Below are 16205 nucleotides of genomic sequence, written 5' to 3'. Positions count from 1 at the left end.
AGAAAAATTAATGAAACTAAGAGCTGGTTCTATGAGAAAATAAACAAAATAGATAAACCCCTAGCCAGACTTATTAAGAGAAAAAGAGAATCTACACACATAAACAGAATCAGAAATGAGAAAGGAAAATTCACTACGGACAGCACAGAAATACAAAGAATTATTAGAGAATATGATAATAATCTATATGCTGACAAACTGGATAACCTAGAAGAAATGGACAACTTTATAGAAAAATACAACCTTCCAAGACTGACCAAGGAGGAAACAGAAAATCTAAACAGACCAATTACTAGCAACAAAATTGAATCTTGGGTAAAAAGCTACCCAAGAACAAATTTTCCAGGCCAGATGGATTCACTGCTGAATTTTATCAGACATTTAGAAGACATAATACCCATTCTCCTTAAAGTTTTCCAAAAAATAGAGGCAGAGGGAATACTCCCAAACTCATTCTGTGAAGCAAGCATCATTCTAATACCCAAACCAGGCAAAGACACCATAAAAAAAGAAAACTACAGACCAATATCCCTGATGAACATAGATGCAAAAATACTCAACAAAATTTTAGCAAACCAAATTCAAAAATACCTTAGGAGGATCATACACCATGATCAAGTGGGATTCATCTCAGGGATGCAAGGATGCTACAATATTAGAAAATCCATCAACATCATCCACCACATCAACAAACAGAAGGAGAAAAACCACATGATCATCTCCATAGATGCAGAGAAAGCATTTGACAAAATTCAACATCCATTCATGATAAAAACTCTCAACAAAATGGGTATAGAGGGCAAGTACCTCAACATAATAAAGGCCATATCAGACAAACCCACAGCCAACTTCATACTTAAGAGTGAGAAGCTGAAAGTTTTTCCCCTAAGATCGGGAACAAGACAAGGATGCCTACTCTTCCACTTTTATTCAACATAGTATTGGAGGTCCTAGCCGTGGCAATCAAACAAAACAAAGAAATAAAAGTCATCTAGATTGGTAAGGAAGAAGTCAAACTGTCACTGTTTGCAGAGGACATGATATTGTATATAACAAACCCTAAAGAATCCACTCAAAAACTACTAGAACTAATATTGAAATTCAGCAAAGTTCCAGGGTACAAAAGTAATACACAGAAATCTATTGCATTCCTATATACTAACAATGAACTAGCAGAAAGAGAAATCAGGAAAACAATTCCATTCACAATTGCATTAAAAAGAATAAAATACCTAGGAATAAAACTAACCAAGGAAGTGAAAGACCTATACCCTGAAAACTAGAAGACACTCTTAAGAGAAATTAAAGAGGACACTAATAAATGGAAATTCATCCCATGCTCTTGGGTAGGAAGAATTAATATTGTCAAAATGGCCATTCTGCCCAAAGCAATCTACAGATTCAATGCAATCCCTATCAACATACCAACAGCATTCTTCAGTGAACTGGAACAAATAGTTCTAAAATTCATATGGAACCGCAAAAGACCCTGAATAGCCAAAGCAATCCTGAGAAGGAAGAATAATGCAGGGGAGATCTCACTTCCCAACTTTAAGCTCTACTACAAAGCCGCAGTAATCAAAACAATTTGGTTCTGGCACAAGAACTGTCCAATAGACCAGTGGAACAGAATAGAGTCCAGATATTAACCCAAACATATATGGTCAATTAATATATGATAAAGGAGCCATGGATATACAATGGGGAAAAGACAGTCTCTTCAACAGCTGGTGTTGGCAAAACTGGACAGCTACATGTGAGAGAATGAGACTGGATTATTGTCTAACTCCATACACAAAAGTAAACTCAAAATGGATCAAAGACCTGAATGTAAGTCATAAAACCATAAAACTCTTAGAAAAAAAACATAGGCAAAATCTCTTGAACATAAACATGAGCAACTTCTTCATAAAAATATCTCCCCAGGCATGGGAAACAAAAGCAAAAATGAACAAGTGGGATTATATCAAACTGAAAAGCTTCTGTACAGCAAAGGACACCATCAGTAGAACAAAATGACATCCTATGGTATAGGAGAATATATTAATAAATGACATATCTGATAAGGGGTTGACATTCAAAATATATAAAGAGCTCACACACCTCAACAAACAAAAAGCACATAATCCAATTAAAAAATGGGCAGAGGATCTGAACATACACTTCTCCAAAGAAGAATTTCTGATGGCCAACAGGCACATGAAAAGATGCTCCACATCGCTAATCATCAGAGAAATGCATATTAAAACCACAATGAGATATCACCTCACACCAGTTAGGATGGCCAACATCCAAAAGACAAACAACAAATGCTGGCAAGGATGTGGAGAAAGGGGAACCCTCCTACACTGCTGGTGGAAATGTGAATTAGTTCAAACATTGTGGAAAACAATATGGAGGTTCCTGAAAAAACTAAAAATAGAAATACCATTTGACCCAGGAAGTCCACTCCTAGGAATTTACCCTAAGAATGCAGCAGCTCAGTTTGAAAAAGACATATGCACTCTTATGTTTGTCACAGCACTATTTACAGTAGCCAAGAAATGAAAGCAACCTAAGTGTCCATCAGTAGATGAATGGATAAAGAAGATGTGGTACATATACACAATGGAATATTATTCAGCCATAAGAAGAAAACAAATCCTACCATTTGCAACAACATGGATGGAGCTACAGGGTATTATGCTCAGTGAAATAAGCCAGGTGGAGAAAGACAAGTATTAGATGATTTCACTCATCTGTGGAGTATAAGAACAAAGCAAAAACTGAAGGAACAAAACAGCAGCAGACTCACCCAACCCAAGAATGGACTAACGGTTACCAAAGGGAAAGGGACTGGGAAGGATGAGTGGGAAGGGAGGGATAAGGGGGGAAAAAGGGGCATTATGATTAGTACATATAATGTGGAGGGGGGGCATGGGGATTGCAGTATAACACAGAGAAGACAAGTAGTGATTCTGTAGCATCTTACTACACTGATGGACAGTGCCTGTGATGTGGTATGTGGTGGGGACTTGATAATGGGGAGAGTCTAGTAACCATAATGTTGCTCATGTAACTGTACATTAATGATACCAAAATATAAAACAAAATATAAAAGAAGAAAGGAGAATGCAATCAGGTTTCTATTTGAAGCTGGGTGGTTGGTACATGGTTGTTTGCTTACCTAATATGCTTTTTATATGCCTGAAGTATTTCATAATAAAAAATTAATACATTTATGAAATAATTTTTAAAAAAAGATGCTCAATATCACTAATAAAAAAAAGAAAAAAGCAAAACATCAGATAAGTCCCAAGTGATGAATAGTCTAAAAAACACCTGACCGATGCTCCTCAAAACAGTCAAGGTCATAAAAATCCAGGACAAGCTGAGAAACTCATAGCCAAGTGGAGCCTAAGAAGACCTGACAGCTCACTGTGATGTATTCTAGATAGGACCCTGGGGGAAAAGCACATTACATAAAAGCTAAGCAATAAAGAAAATTTGGACTTTATTTAATAATGAAAATAACATATCATGTTAGCTTACTAATTGTAGCAAATATACCATACTAATGTAGGCTCTTAACAATAGGGGGAGGAGGGGGCGGAAGATGGCGGCGTGAGTAGAGCAGCGGAAATCTCCTCCCAAAACAACATATATCTATGAAAATATAACAAAGACAACCCTTCCTAGAATAAAGAACAGAGGACACAGGACAATATCCAGACCACATCCACACCTGAGAGAACCCAGCGCCTCGCGAAGGGGGTAAGATACAAGACCCGGCCCCGCGGGAGCCAAGCGCCCCTCCCCCCAGCTCCCGGCGGGAGAAGAGCAGGCAGAGCGGGAGGGAGACGGAGCCCAGGGCTGCCGAACACCCAGCCCCAGCCATCCGGGCCAGAGTGCAGGGCCCTCGATACTGGGAAAACAGGGCAGCAAGAACAGTGAGCAGGCACTGGAGGCTGGGCGACAGAGGACATAAGAAAAGCGCACGACCATTTTTTTTTTTTTTTTGCTTTTTTGCTACTTTGTTTTGGCGAGCGCTTTTTGGAAGTCTTAAAGGGACAGGGACCCCAATATTAGGGAAACAGGGCAGAAAGACCGGTGAGCAGAGGCCTGAGGCTGGCACCGGAGAATAAAGAAAAACGAACGACCACCTTTTTTTTTTAATTAATTAAAAAAAATTTTTTTTTTTTTAATTAAAAAAATTTTTTTTCTTGTTTTTTTTTGTGGTCGTTGTTTTGTTTTGGCGGGTGTTTTTTGGAAGTCTTAAAGGGGCAGGGCGGGCCACTTAATCCAGAGGTAGGGAATCCGGGATCTCTGGGCACCCTAACCCCTGGGCTGCAGGGAGCAGGGAGGCCCCTTACGGAGATAAATAGCCTCCCAGCAGCTCCTGCTCCAACGCGACTCCACCATTTTGGAGTAGCTGCCCGAGCCAGGCCACGCCCACAGCAACAGCGGAGATAAACTCCATAGCAGCCGGGCAGGAAGCAGAAGCCCTGTCTGCACACAGCTGCCCAGCACAAGCCACTAGAGGCCGCTGTTCTCCCAGGAGAGGAGGGCCACAAACCAACAAGAAAGGAAGTCCTTCCAGCCGTCACTCGTCCCAGTTCTGCAGACTATTCCTATCACCATGAAAAGGCAAAGCTACAGGCAGACAAAGATCACAGAGACAACACCAGAGAAGGAGACAGACCTAACCAGTCTTCCTGACAAAGAATTCAAAATAAGAATCATAAACATGCTGACAGAGATGCAGAGAAATACGCAAGAAAAATGGGATGAAGTCCGGAAAGAGATCACAGATGCCAGAAAGGAGATCGCAGAAATGAAACAAACTCTGGAAGGGTTTATAAGCAGAATGGATAGAATGCAAGAGGCCATTGATGGAATTGAAATCAGAGAACAGGAACGCATAGAAGCTGACATAGAGAGAGACAAAAGGATCTCCAGGAATGAAACAATATTAAGAGAACTGTGTGACCAATCTAAAAGGAGCAATATCCGTATTATAGGGGTCCCAGAAGAAGAAGAGAGAGGCAAAGAGATGGAAAGTATCTTAGAAGAAATAATTGCTGAAAACTTCCCCACACTGGGGGAGGAAGTAATCAAACAGACCACGGAAATACACAGAACCCCCAACAGAAAGGATCCAAGAAGGGCAACACCAAGACACATAATAATTAAAATGGCAAAGATCAAGGACAAGGAAAGAGTGTTAAAGGCAGCTAGAGAGAAAAAGGTCACCTATAAAGGGAAACCCATCAGGCTAACGTCAGATTTCTCAACAGAAACCCTACAGGCCAGAAGAGAATGGCATGATATATTTAATACAATGAAACAGAAGGGCCTTGAACCAAGGATACTGTATCCAGCATGACTATCATTCAAATATGACGGTGGGATTAAACAATTCCCAGACAAACAAAAGCTGAGGGAATTTGCTTCCCACAAACCACCTCTACAGAACATCTTACAGGGACTGCTCTAGATGGGAGCACTCCTAGAAAGAGCACAGCACAAAACACCCAACATATGAAGAATCGAGGAGGAGGAACAAGAAGGGAGAGAAGAAAAGAATCTCCAGACAGTGTATATAACAGCTCAATAAGCGAGCTAAGTTAGGCAGTAAGATACTAAAGAGGCTAACCTTGAACCTTTGGAAACCACGAATTTAAACCCTGCAATGGCAATAAGTACATATCTTTCAATAGTCACCCTAAATGTTAATGGGTTGAATGCACCAATCAAAAGACACAGAGTAACAGAATGGATAAAAAAGCAAGACCCATCTATATGCTGCTTACAAGAAACTCACCTCAAACCCAAAGACATGTACAGACTAAAAGTCAAGGGATGGAAAAACATATTTCAAGCAAACAACAGTGAGAAGAAAGCAGGGGTTGCAGTACTAATATCAGACACAATAGACTTCAAAACAAAGAAAGTAACAAGAGATAAAGAAGGACACTACATAATGATAAAGGGCTCAGTCAAACAAGAGGATATAACCATTCTAAATATATATGCACCCAACACAGGAGCACCAGCATATGTGAAACAAATACTAACAGAACTAAAGGGGGATATAGACTGCAATGCATTCATTCTAGGAGACTTCAACACACCACTCACCCCAAAGAATAGATCCACTGGGCAGAAAATAAGTAAGGACACGGAAGCACTGAACAACACAGTAGAGCAGATGGACCTAATAGACATCTATAGAACTCTACATCCAAAAGCAGCGGGATATACATTCTTCTCAAGTGCACATGGAACATTCTCCAGAATAGACCACATACTAGGCCACAAAAAGAGCCTCAGAAAATTCCAAAAGATTGAAATCCTACCAACCAACTTTTCAGACCACAAAGGCATAAAACTAGAAATAAACTGTACAAAGAAAGCAAAGAGGCTCATGAACACATGGAGGCTTAACAACACGCTCCTAAATAATCAATGGATCAATGACCAAATCAAAATGGAGATCCAGCAATATATGGAAACAAATGACAACAACAACACTAAGCCCCAACTTCTGTGGGACACAGCAAAAGCAGTCTTAAGAGGAAAGTATATAGCAATCCAAGCATATTTAAAAAAGGAAGAGCAATCCCAAATGAATGGTCTAATGTCACAATTATCAAAATTGGAAAAAGAAGAACAGATGAGGCCTAAGGTCAGCAGAAGGAGGGACATAATAAAGATCAGAGAAGAAATAAATAAAATTGAGAAGAATAAAACAATAGCAAAAATCAATGAAACCAAGAGCTGGTTCTTCGAGAAAATAAACAAAATAGATAAGCCTCTAGCCAGACTTATTAAGAAGAAAAGAGAGTCAACACAAATCAACAGTATCAGAAACGAGAAAGGAAAAATCACGACGGACCCCACGGAAATGCAAAGAATTATTGGAGAATACTATGAAAACCTATATGCTAACAAGCTGGGAAACCTAGGAGAAATGGACAACTTCCTAGAAAAATATAACCTTCCAAGATTGACCCAGGAAGAAACAGAAAATCTAAACAGACCAATTACCAGCAACGAAATTGAAGAGGTAATCAAAAAACTACCAAAGAACAAAACCCCCGGGCCAGATGGATTTACCTCGGAATTTTATCAGACATACAGGGAAGACATAATACCCATTCTCCTTAAAGTTTTCCAAAAAATAGAGGAGGAGGGGATACTCCCAAACTCATTCTATGAAGCTAACATCACCCTAATACCAAAACCAGGCAAAGACCCCACCAAAAAAGAAAACTACAGACCAATATCCCTGATGAACGTAGATGCAAAAATACTCAACAAAATATTAGCAAACCGAATTCAAAAATACATCAAAAGGATCATACACCATGACCAAGTGGGATTCATCCCAGGGATGCAAGGATGGTACAACATTCGAAAGTCCATCAACATCATCCACCACATCAACAAAAAGAAAGACAAAAACCACATGATCATCTCCATAGATGCTGAAAAAGCATTTGACAAAGTTCAACATCCATTCATGATAAAAACTCTCAGCAAAATGGGAATAGAGGGCAAGTACCTCAACATAATAAAGGCCATCTATGATAAACCCACAGCCAACATTATATTGAACAGCGAGAAGCTGAAAGCATTTCCTCTGAGATCGGGAACTAGACAGGGATGCCCACTCTCTCCACTGTTATTTAACATAGTACTGGAGGTCCTAGCCACGGCAATCAGACAAAATAAAGAAATACAAGGAATCCAGATTGGTAAAGAAGAAGTTAAACTGTCACTATTTGCAGATGACATGATACTGTACATAAAAAACCCTAAAGACTCCACCCCAAAACTACTAGAACTGATATCGGAATACAGCAAAGTTGCAGGATACAAAATCAACACACAGAAATCTGTGGCTTTCCTATATACTAACAATGAACCAACAGAAAGAGAAATCAGGAAAACAACTCCATTCACAATTGCATCAAAAAAAATAAAATACCTAGGAATAAACCTAACCAAAGAAGTGAAAGACTTATACTCTGAAAACTACAAGTCACTCTTAAGAGAAATTAAAGGGGACACTAACAGATGGAAACTCATCCCATGCTCGTGGCTAGGAAGAATTAATATCGTTAAAATGGCCATCCTGCCCAAAGCAATATACAGATTTGATGCAATCCCTATGAAACTACCAGCAACATTCTTCAATGAACTGGAACAAATAATTCAAAAATTCATATGGAAACACCAAAGACCCCGAATAGCCAAAGCAATCCTGAGAAAGAAGAATAAAGTAGGGGGGATCTCACTCCCCAACTTCAAGCTCTACTATAAAGCCATAGTAATCAAGACAATTTGGTACTGGCACAAGAGCAGAGCCACAGACTAATGGAACAGACTAGAGAATCCAGACATTAACCCAGACATATATGGTCAATTAATATTTGATAAAGGAGCCATGGACATACAATGGCGAAATGACAGTCTCTTCAACAGGTGGTGCTGGCAAAACTGGACAGCTACATGTAGGAGAATGAAACTGGACCATTGTCTATCCCCATATACAAAAGTAAACTCAAAATGGATCAAAGACCTGAATGTAAGCCATGAAACCATTAAACTCTTGGAAGAAAACATAGGCGAAAACCTCTTAGACATAAACATGAGTGACCTCTTCTTGAACATATCTCCCCGGGCAAGGAAAACAACAGCAAAAATGAGTAAGTGGGACTATATTAAGCTGAAAAGCTTCTGTACAGCAAAAGACACCATCAATAGAACAAGAAGGATCCCTACAGTATGGGAGAATATATTTGAAAATGACACATCCGATAAAGGCTTGACGTCCAGAATATATAAGGAGCTCTCACGCCTCAACAAACAAAAAACAAATAACCCAATTAAAAAATGGGCAGAGGAACTGAACAGACAGTTCTCCAAAAAAGAAATACAGATGGCCAACAGACACATGAAAAGATGCTCCACATCACTAATTATCAGAGAAATGCAAATTAAAACTACAATGAGGTATCACCTCACACCAGTAAGGATGGCTGCCATCCAAAAGACAAACAACAACAAATGTTGGCGAGGCTGTGGAGAAAGGGGAACCCTCCTACACTGCTGGTGGGAATGTAAGTTAGTTCAACCATTGTGGAAAGCAGTATGGAGGTACATCAAAATGCTCAAAACAGACTTACCATTTGACCCAGGAATTGCACTCCTAGGAATTTACCCTAAGAATGCAGCAATCAAGTTTGAGAAAGACAGATGCACCCCTATGTTTATTGCAGCACTATTTACAATAGCCAAGAATTGGAAGCAACCTAAATGTCCATCAATAGATGAATGGATAAAGAAGATGTGGTACATATACACAATGGAATACTACTCAGCTATAAGAAAAGGGCAAATCCAATCATTTGCAGCAACATGGATGGAGCTGGAGGGTATTATGCTCAGTGAAACAAGCCAAGCGGAGAAAGAGAAATACCAAATGATTTCACTTATCTGTGGAATATAAGAACAAAGGAAAAACTGAAGGAACAAAACAGCAGCAGAATCACAGAACTCAAGAATGGACTAACAGGTACCAAAGGGAAAGGGACTGGGGAGGAAGGGTGGGTAGGGAGGGAAAAGGGGGGGAGAAGTAGGGGGGTATTAAGATTAACATGCATGGGGGGTAGGAGAAAAGGGAGGGCTGTACAACACAGAGAAGGCAAGTAGTGATTCTACAACATTTTGCTATGCTGATGGACAGTGACTGTAAAGGGGTTTATAGGGGAGACCTGGTATAGGGGAGAGCCTAGTAAACATAATATTCGTCAAGTAAGTGTAGATTAGTGATAGCAAAAAAAAAAAAAAAAGGGCAGTTCCTGTGTGGTAACCTCCAACGAGTTCTACACAAGGGTATAAAGGGCATAAAAAAGTGTAGGCAAAGGGTCTGTTTGTGTTTATACAGAGGATCAAAGCCTAATTGGGCTACCCCGAAAATGAACTAAGATACGATATGAAAAAGAACTTCCAACATCTGCACCCTCTGGAAGACTCATGCCAGAAGATGATCATCAAAAAACCCCAACAAAGATCCACGCACTGCTACAGCTGTAGATGCACTCATCCCACCAGTTCCTGGACCTGCCATGGGAATGAGGAAGGAGATATCTAAGCTGGCCTGTGCATACAGTAAAACAACAAAATTGGACTTGATCTATACTGTTGGAACTCATCCAAGAATTTGGAGAAGTGCAAATTGTAGCGCTCCAAAGTCTTACAACTACAAACTATTTATTGTTAAAAGAACATATGGCATGTGAACATTCCCCAGGAATGGGTTGTTTTAATTTGTCTGATTTCTCTCAGACTGTTCAAGTTCATTTGGACAATATCCACCATATCATAGATAAGTTTTCACAAATGCCTAAGGTGCCTAACTGGTTTTCTTGGTTTCACTGCAGATGGCTGGTAATTACAGATATGCTTTGGTTATGTAACTATACTCCTATTATGTTAATGTGTGTGTGCAATTTAAGTAGTAGCTTAAAACCTATACATGTTGAAGTTACTCTACAAGAAGATATATCAAAGAAATAATCAATCTTCCCATGTTTTCTTCCGCCTGCTACTTCTATAGCTTTTCTTCTTCCTTCCTAATTACAACCCTTAAATAGAATTCGTGCCTCATATCAAATTTACCGAGTATCATAATTCTTCCAAGTGGTAAAGATACCTCAAGACAAATGCTGGGCATAGAAGCCACAGGGCATAAATATGCAAAGAAGTAAAAAGCTAACTTTTTCAAACAATAAGGCTTCTCTCTCACTTACCAACTTCACATTTCCCTGTATGGCCCCGGAAGATGACTGGGTAGCCAGAGACGGGTAAGATTCCTCAAGGGAGGAACAACCTAAGACAGGCACAGTCGCAGGGGGGCCATCAGGTGAGAAATTGGGGATCAACAGAGGTGAGGCTTAGAACCTCACCCCCCCGTTCTGAGAGAAATCTTCTGCATACGTGGATGTTTTATTGCCCTGGTCTAGCTTGGATTAACACATAGTCTACAGGCACACACCTGATCATCTACATTTGCTCTCTTACAACACTAAACTATGTTTTCTACCTTTATCTTGTATCTACCTACCACTTCAGCATTTTATTAAAAATAATAATAATAAAGAGAGAAATGTGGTATCCACATATAAATCAAGTATAAAAACCAAATGAGTATTCATATTTGAACTGACTGTTTATAGTTCATAATGCATGAGCAAAACCGAAAGTTTCTGTGATGACTGCCCTTGTACTGTTCACTATGTAACTTATTCATTATGTAAGAATTTGTTCTACATGTAAAAACTTGTTTGTTATGCCTCAGAAGATTGGAGACTGACAAAAATTAGGCTTGGGGTGGAATAATGATTGTGCATTGAGCATTGACTCCCCTATACAGAATTTTATTGTTGTTAACAACCATTTGATCAATAAATATGAGAGATGCCCTCACAAAAAAAAAAAAAAAGGACAGACTTCCAATGGTAAAATAAATTAGTAACCGGGATGTAAGGTATAGCATAAGGAATATAGTCAAGATATTGTAACAGCCTGGTAGGGTGATAGCTGGAACCTAGAATTATGTATATAAATGTTCTACCACTGTGTTGTACACTTGAAACTCATGTAATGTAATACTGTGTGTCAACTACCCTTCAATAAAAAATAATTATTAAAAAAAAAAAAAAAAAAAAAAAAAACAATAGGGGAGACTGGGTGTGGGATCTATGGGAACTCTGTACAATTTAGTAGTATCTCTACAAATCCAGAACTATTCTAAAAAAGTTGTATTTCTAAGAACCTGATACTCTGTCTAAATGACTGAATCTGTTATATCCAAGACATAGCTATTATCAGACCGCATCAGCAATTAAACTGTTGTTCATGTAGTGGACACTCTGGCTGTGTCTGGGGCCTTTCAAGAGTCATACTTGCTGTCGTGCTGCCCCCTTATTGCTGCCATTGTGGTTTTTCTTCCTCATTCTCTCTCACCACCCAGTCTAGAGAATGAAACAATCTCAGTAGAAAATAGCAAAATTCAATTCTTCAAATATTCACTGTGTATCCAGTTTGTGCTTTATTCTAAGAATATAATACTGAAAGTCACAATCCCTGTAATCAGGGTGCTGGCAGTTTAGTGGAAGAGAAACGTGACCCCAGTAAACATACCTCACCAATTTGACAATTTTTCATTCAGTCAGAGTTCTTAATCTTTGTGCAATAATTAACACCCATGTCTCAGTACATGCTCCTTGGTCCAAAAGCATAGAGCCTGAAAAGGACAGTGGGACACACAGGGATGGCAACGGTGAATTCAGTCAGGGGATGCAGGTTATACAGAGGAGATATCTAAAGTGGGCCTGGGAGTTTGGTTAGTTTGCAAGGGAGACAACAGTGGAGGGAGGAACCTCAGCAGAAGGAACAGAAAGTGCAGAGGCAGAGAGACTAGAAATGAACATTTAGGGGAACTGCCGCAACTGAAGGTTGGGGCATTGATGGGGGGTTCTGGAGGGAGGAAATCAGGGAAATCAGGGTCAAGTAATGAAGAGCCCAGAGCTCCAGGACTTTATTCTGATGCAGCAGGAAACCTCAGCATGGCTTTTAAACAAGGAAGGTGTATGATCAGATTTCCATCTTATTAAGATAGTTCTCATTGTGATATAGAGAATCGATTGGCAAGTAAAACGAGGAAAGAGGAATGCAGTTGTTAATCTTGCACAAACTTCTCCATCATCTGAGCTTAGGAATGTAGGGTCTTTTCTGATGGCTTTGCCATTTCCAGGGTTCACCCTGGGGTTGGAAGGGACAGATGCCAAAGGTGAAAGGTAATCCAAGGCCTGTCCTATTTAAGTGGGGGAGGTGTTGTGCTCTAGTATGTGGCACTGACCTCATTCCAGGGCTGTACATTGTACCTCACCAATTTGACAATTTTTCATTCAGTCAGAGTTCTTGATCTTTGTGTGGCAGTTAATACCCATGTCTCAGTTTCCTCAAGCTCATCACTGGGCCAGAAGGCAAGGTATTAGTGACTGGTCACCAAGTCTTATCATCACCTTTCCCCCAGAAATACAAACTGGCATTGCCACGACCCTAACATCGGGAACTCTGAATTCTTTGGGGACTTATTATTAGAACTCCTAGTCCACTACAACTGAGCTTCCTTAGGCCAGAGGCACATTTTCTGAGGAGGCCCTTTACCACAGACCCTAGCTTAATCTAGACTAGGGTTCAGCAGCTAGAGCCCATATGCCAAAACTGCTTGCCACCTGTTTTTATAATTAAAGTTTTACCACAGCATAGCCACACTCATTCGATTCTATATTCTCTATTATCTTTGACTGCTTTTATGCTACAACAACAGAATTCAGTAGTTGTGACAGAGACCAGATGGTCTGCAAAGTCTGAAATATTTGTTTGGTTCTTTACAGATAAAGTTTGCCAACCCCTGGTCTACACCAGCCCTGTCCAAAACAAATAATGCAAGCCACATGTGTGAATTAAGATGTTCTAGTAGCCACATCTTAGAATGTGAAAAGAAAGAAGTGAAATCAATTTTAATGTTTTATTTAACCCACGTCCAAAATATTAATTCAATGTACAATTGAGACCAAAAATTACCAACGAGATTTTTATGTTCTATTTCATACTAAGTCTTCAAAATCCAGTGTGTATTTTACACTGATAGCACAGCTCAATCCCGATCAGCTGTATTTTGGATGATCAATAGCCTCACGTGACTGTGGTAATATGGACAGTGCAGCTCTGCATGGAGACCCTCTGGAGAGTGAGACCTGCTCCCGATTGTGGGGCAGAAGTCAACTTTGACAAGGCTCTCAGGCTGCAGGGCATCAGTTGTTCCAGAGCTGACACTCCAGTCCTGCCTCAGGGCTCTTGGCTCTTTCCCTCAGAAAATGGCCTAGCATAAAAAAGACAAGTTTTCTTTTCCAGCTGCAAAATGTGGTGACCAACCTGGGTATGTGCTGGGCCTGTACTTTTGAAATGAGACATCCTCAGAGCACCCTGTCTGAGGTTTGGCTCTGCTAATTATGGGTCCCTTCTTTGGTGGTTAAAATCATCCAGGAGACAGACTAGTCAGGATGACAAAGAAAAAGCTCTACTCTTCTTTTGATGCTCTGGAGATACAAGGTTGTCATGCTGGTGAGGCCAGAAGAAACATATTCAGCTGAATTCAGGCTTTGAGGAAACTCAAAGACTTCCAGGTTTGGTTCTTGTTCTCCTGAACCTCTGCCTTGGAGCATATAGTCATTCATGAGCATGTCTGTAAATTTCATCTTTTCCCTGGTATGTTTTCAGTTTATTTCTCTTTACATATATAGTGAGAAGGGGTCACACAGAATCAAATTTAAATGTATATCCTTTTTATTACAGGTGCTTGTGGTTCTCTTGATCATGCCATAGAATTTAGCCAAGTCTTTACCATAGAATGCTTAAACTCTCCTCCATTAGGCCTTTATTGAGGGTACACTTCTTGTTTTGAGATCCTCCTATTTGGCAAATTGGCCCAATGCCTTTCATTCATGGCCTGTGGCATCCTTTTCTATTATTAATGGACATGGCTTAGTGAACATTTCTCCACTCAACATATATTTACCGAGCACCACTCTGTGCTAGGCAGTGTTCTAGGCACTGGATCTACAGTAGTGGAAGGGATACAGTCATTGCCAGTCAAGTGGGAGATGCAGACTCTTAGAAGCACAATTCTGGTGGGAGGCAAGTTGTGCAATGACACAGGGTCACCTGAGGGAGGTAGGGTTGGGAGAGGAGAGGAAGGTGGGAGAAAGGGAATGCCTCATGTTTTCAGGCCCAATGCAGAGGAAACTGTTCATGATTTGCTTTTGTTCCTGCAGGCCAAAGCCCAGAAAGTCCTGCAGAAGCTAGGTGATGTACAGGAAATATTTCACAAGAGGCAAATGAGTCTGATGAAACTGGCAGCCAGACAGACTCGTCCTGTGCAACCCGTGGCCCCCCATCCTGAGTCCTCCCCAAAATGGGTGTCACCGAAAACCAGCCAGCCCTCTGCCTTGGGTAGGTTATCTGGAGAATGAAGCTTTGTGGCTTTATGTTTCATCAGTGCTCATGAGGGTTGAGGTTGTGTTGTTAAAGATGCATAATGGCCATTGTTTTGACATATTGTTTAAAACAATCTACAGATAGAATAGTATAGGCATGGAAGGCTTTAAAGTTAAATAAAGCCGAGTGCTGGATGCAAGGAGAAGCTCACAGACTAGTAGAGGAATGATATAAACGTACAAATAACATTAGCATAAAGTAGACTCCATTAAGGACCTTTAAAATGCTCACAAGATTCTGTTAGCAATGGAGTGGTAAAGTTGGTGCTTTGAAAACATAAAAGCAATAGATAAATCCTTATGCTATTCCCACATGGTCTTAATTAGTAAGTTTATTAGTAAGCCTTGAGATCTGTAGTGTAAGTCTTACAGCTTTGTTCTTTCAAAATTGTTTGGGCTATTTTAGGTCCCTTTCATTTCCATATAAACTTTAGCATCACCTTTCAGTCTGCTGTAATTATGCTTGAGATTGCACTGAATATATAGGTTAATTTGGGGAGAACCATTATCTTACCAATATTGAGTCTTCCAACTCATAAACGTTATAATGTTGGCAATATAGTAGTTTGAGTGCAAAGGTCTTTGGCATTTCATGATTTTTAATCCCATAGTAAATGGAATTTACCATATAATATATCATGATTTTTAATCCTATAGTAAATGGAATTTACCATATATAATGATCAATGGGAATATATTTTCATATAGAAATAAAATAATGTCACCTGTGAATAGAGACAATTTTACTTTGGCTTCAATCTTTATGCTTCCCCCACCAACCCCCCAACTTAATGCTTTTTCTTAATATAATGGCTAGAACCTCCCATACAATGTTGTTTAGCAGTGGTGAGAGCAAACATCTTTGTCTTTTCCCAGTATTAAAGAGTTTATTTTTCACTTTGAAGTATGATGTATTGACCTGTAAAATAAAAAAGTTATTTTACCAGAAAAATATGGGTTTATTCAGGAATAGCAAAGAATTGCAGTTTGGGACATGGAAGCTTTGGTAAAACCAAGGCAAGTCTGGAGAACAAAGGAGAGAAATGCTCTTTTATGGAGGAAAGGTGAAAGTTGGGAGGGGCTGCTATAATT

At 39.8% G+C, this 16205-nt stretch overlaps 1 protein-coding gene across 3 annotated transcripts in view; it reads left to right on the top strand.

The window, feature by feature from the left end:
• The window catches only part of MCF2L2 (MCF.2 cell line derived transforming sequence-like 2), a 274274-nt gene that overhangs the window by 144296 nt on the left and 113773 nt on the right, over positions 1-16205 (top strand). For all 3 annotated transcript variants that reach the window (XM_036926717.2, XM_036926715.2, XM_036926718.2), the window contains one exon: positions 14892-15069. In XM_036926717.2, coding sequence (XP_036782612.2) covers positions 14892-15069 — 178 coding nt within the window. The remainder of the gene's footprint in view (positions 1-14891; positions 15070-16205) is intronic.

This window comes from Manis pentadactyla, chromosome 1, assembly GCF_030020395.1.
Source record: "Manis pentadactyla isolate mManPen7 chromosome 1, mManPen7.hap1, whole genome shotgun sequence".
In the NCBI taxonomy this organism is placed as follows: Eukaryota; Metazoa; Chordata; class Mammalia; order Pholidota; family Manidae; genus Manis; species Manis pentadactyla.
This window is presented reverse-complemented; position numbering and strand designations above follow the sequence as displayed.